The 3,755-nt window shown below is 34.2% G+C and overlaps 1 protein-coding gene across 3 annotated transcripts in view; it reads right to left on the reverse strand.

Moving 5' to 3' along the window:
• Nucleotides 1-379: 379 nt before the first annotated feature.
• Nucleotides 380-3,755, reverse strand: part of LOC148030773 (phospho-2-dehydro-3-deoxyheptonate aldolase 2, chloroplastic-like) — a 9,354-nt gene continuing 5,978 nt past the window's right edge. The window contains exons 3-5 of one of the 3 annotated variants that reach the window (XM_087684280.1): nucleotides 2,765-3,044; nucleotides 1,190-1,435; nucleotides 382-1,030 (exon numbers count right to left, since the gene is read on the reverse strand). In XM_087684280.1, the coding sequence (XP_087540406.1) occupies nucleotides 776-1,030; nucleotides 1,190-1,435; nucleotides 2,765-3,044 (781 nt within the window). In that variant the 3' untranslated portion in view covers nucleotides 382-775. Of the gene's footprint in view, nucleotides 1,031-1,189; nucleotides 1,436-2,764; nucleotides 3,045-3,755 lie in introns of all 3 variants that reach the window. The other 2 variants (XM_087684281.1, XM_087684282.1) reach the window with 2 other exon arrangements.

The raw sequence follows: 3,755 nt of genomic DNA on the forward strand, positions 1-3,755 counted from the left end.
GCCACAAAAATGGAAGTATGTGCATGAACATTAATAATAAGCAAATAGTAGCCATAGTCTCCTTCAATAAGAGTTGGGCCTTCCATAAAGGGCTACTTTTTGTTGATGCCAAACTTTTGTCACATTTATATTCCTCAAATAATCAACAACATTACTAGCATTGACAATCTTAAGCAAAAAAAAAAACTAACAACATCCATTAATGTATTCAATTGAGTAGAATATTTTAGACAATACATATCTATATGAATAGCCTAATAAAGCAAAAAGGTGCTTTACGAAAAAAGAGCACATGAGAATGTTCAAAATAGAGTTTAATTCAATCATTTGAAAGTAGAGCAAATGCTTCTTTCTATCAAATCAAATCATTGCACTAGTATTTATGCAAAATCCCAAGATCATTCCATGATGGAAAAAGCTAATAAAATAAATACTAGTACTATGACTCTAGGCATTTACAATGTGAGCAAGAGATGCTTACTTGTAACTCTTTAAGCTCAAATAGCATTTTCCAGGTAAAAGGGCATATGAAAAAATAGTTGCAACTTCAAAATTATGGGCTTGGAGAATCTCACATTAAGGGATGCCCATTAATATCAACAATTTAGCGAGTTAAATGTTGCTCTAGTCCTCACTTGTTTTTAGAGAAGACATGACATCATTGATGGCAAGTGCCAACCTTTGAAACTATACTTGCTTGTGGAAATTTGTAAGATATGCCTTGCTTACAAGATGGAAACAATAGAGACACAATACCTTAAGTATAAAGGTGTCTCTAGTGGCCAAAATTGATGATGCTAGCTCTATTTTTGCATAGATGCTCAGCAATGATGAAAGCCAACTCCAAAGATTGTGATGCATTGAGCCTAGGGTCACAATGTGTATGGAAATGACTCTTCAAATGCTCCACGGTGATAGTATTTGATCCTCCAATGCATTCAGTCACATTTTGTCCTGTCATCTCCAAATGGATGCCACCTGCATAGGTTCCTTCTTGTTCATGAACATCAAGGAATGCTTTGACCTCTGCCTGTACACAATTTATTTGTTAATTCATGTATGGTTATGTTATAAAAAATTACCTACACGCACGCACACACACATGCATGTATACACACAAATACAAAAGCACACATAGTGACACACATGTAGAGAGAGGGCCACACACAGAGAGAAAACATAGATGCACCTGAATTGCATCGAAGGATCTTGTTTTTAGCCCTGAGGGGATCTTGATGGTGTTTCCATGCATGGGATCACTCATCCATGTGACAATTAGGCCAGCTTCACGGATAGCTCGGATGAGGTGAGGTAGTTTGGCCCTCACCTTTTCAACTCCCATCCGTACAATCATAGTCAAACGCCCAACCTTATTCTTTGGATTCAACAATTGACAGACCTTTACGAGCTCTTTGGGATCTACTTTGTCACTAACCTATATTTTGATCACTCATTTGAGATGTATATCAATATAGACATCAAATTTCTAAGCTAAAAAATAAATGTATAACACTAGTTTAACAATAGAACATAAATGTTTCGTTGGATACTTTGATGTAATATGCTAATTAATTGTTGTCCTAGAACTATTTTATCGTATATTGGTATGGTGAATTTATGGTTTGAGTGTTGTCATATGCTTCTTATGTGCTTAAAAAACTTGGCTAAATGAAACCATATTTTAATTTGAGTTTTAGTAAGAGTTTAGAGAATAAATTCTTCAGAACTCCAAGTTGTTTTTCCAAGCTATGACCAAAATGACTAGAACTCCTCCTTATAACATTGTTCCACCAATTTTAGAGGCTTGAGATCATCTTACTTCACAGAACATATGAATTATCTTTCTTTGGGATCCAAATTTGAGGTCATAATATCAACTATAGCCCAAATTGTGTTTTCTAGTATCACATACTAAAAGGCTAAATTTGCATTTTTGTGAACTTTCTCATATGTAAGATGTGCTCTATATTTACCAATATTTCTTACATAGCTTCTATGAGATGTTATGAGTCAAACATAGTTTCTATGCTAGCTAATCATGTGAATAACACTAGTTTCTTATGATCATGTGAAAATTCATGGAAAATGTCAATGTTAGTGGAGTATATTATTACATGAAGGGCCTATTGGAGGCCCAAAGGATAATTATTTGGTCTCTCTAGTGAGGGATGTCACAACCCTACATAAGACTTGGACTACATAAGGGATTTTGTATAAATAATTGGAACCTAAACAAAGAAGTATTTGGCCATTACTTTTATGTAGACAAGATTGACATGTTTAACAATACCATACCAGTGCAAGGAATCACAACCACTTTTAATTTCTCTTTATATTATTGGCCTTTAATGGATCATCTACAACCACTTGAAGAGCACTTGAAGTATACAATTTTATGATAAGAACTCACCATATTTGCAAAGCAAGCATATTTGAAAATTGAATTGTTGCAACTCACTAAAAGCAAGGTCATATTTATGATTGTATTTAAGGTTTTATATTTTTCATGTATACCACAATTCATATAGATATCTAGTTAGATAGGGTTTTTCAAGTATTGCATTTCTAAACAAATCTTTCCTAAATCTTAGAAATGACACTTTTTCCTACAACAATACCAAACTAGTGTTAAGAGAGATATCTCAATTTTTTCCTATATAATGTCCCTTTATAAGATGAAATTTCTCATCATTTAGTTGTCTTTTTAGAACAAAAACAATTTCTAATCATTGTGATAGTAGAAATGCAAGGAGAGAATGCATACCTTTAGACCCAAAGGGTTTGCTATCCCTCGCATGAACTCTATGTGGGCACCATCTAGTTGCATGGTTCTCTCCTCTACCCACAACATGTGTGTAGAGCAATCATACCATAAATCAGTTGTCAAATCTAGACGAGTCATAGCTTGCTCATAAGGAAGTAGCAAGCATTCATGAGAGGTCCAAAACTTAGTTGTTGATGTCATGATAGGGTGATCAACTGTTAAACCAATAGTGGACATGAATCCCAAAGCCTCATCTACCCTATTTGCAATCTCTTGATATCTAGCACAAAATGAAAGGTGAACCATGTTGTTGTGTTATTTTGAAGATCTATAGTAAGTATAATGCATGCGTGATACATATTCACATATCTTTAACAGAAAGAATGTGTAGGCCTTTGAATCAATAGAACTTGTCTAAAGAATGGATAGTGTTAGACCTAAAGCTTTAATAGAACATGTCTAAAGAATGGACAATGTTAGAATAATTCTCAATTGTGTAGGTTTTGCCAGTATTATGTAAATAGAAAATTAACGTTTAGGTTACAAAAATTACATGGTGCAGCATACAGAATGTAAGAAAGAAATAGAAAGTACATAACCAATTAGAGAATACCAAAGATTTCATATATGGCTTCTTCTCATAATGGGGGAACTTACAACTTTAATAACCATAAATCATTTGTGGTGCCTTTTGATGGAGGGTCATTGAGTACGTCTAAGATGGGTAACAAGCAAGAGCTATGAGTGAATCATAATGTTGGATAGATATGTAAGATGAAAGGCTTATAATACCAAGACATTATATAAAGAGTCATAGAAGGGAAAGGGTTTATGTGAGTGGCTTTAAGACTAATGCTTTTCATTTTTAGAGAATCTTACTACTATATTATTTTAGCAATAGGTTCAGAAAGCCCCGAACCTACCCCCTTTTCCGAACCTCCCTCCTTTTCCCTTCCCCTCTTTCTCTTTCCCCTCCCTTTTTTCATTAAAG

This window comes from Lygodium microphyllum, chromosome 9, assembly GCF_053477565.2.
Source record: "Lygodium microphyllum isolate KBCC chromosome 9, Lygodium_microphyllum_v1.1.10, whole genome shotgun sequence".
Taxonomy (NCBI): Eukaryota; Viridiplantae; Streptophyta; class Polypodiopsida; order Schizaeales; family Lygodiaceae; genus Lygodium; species Lygodium microphyllum.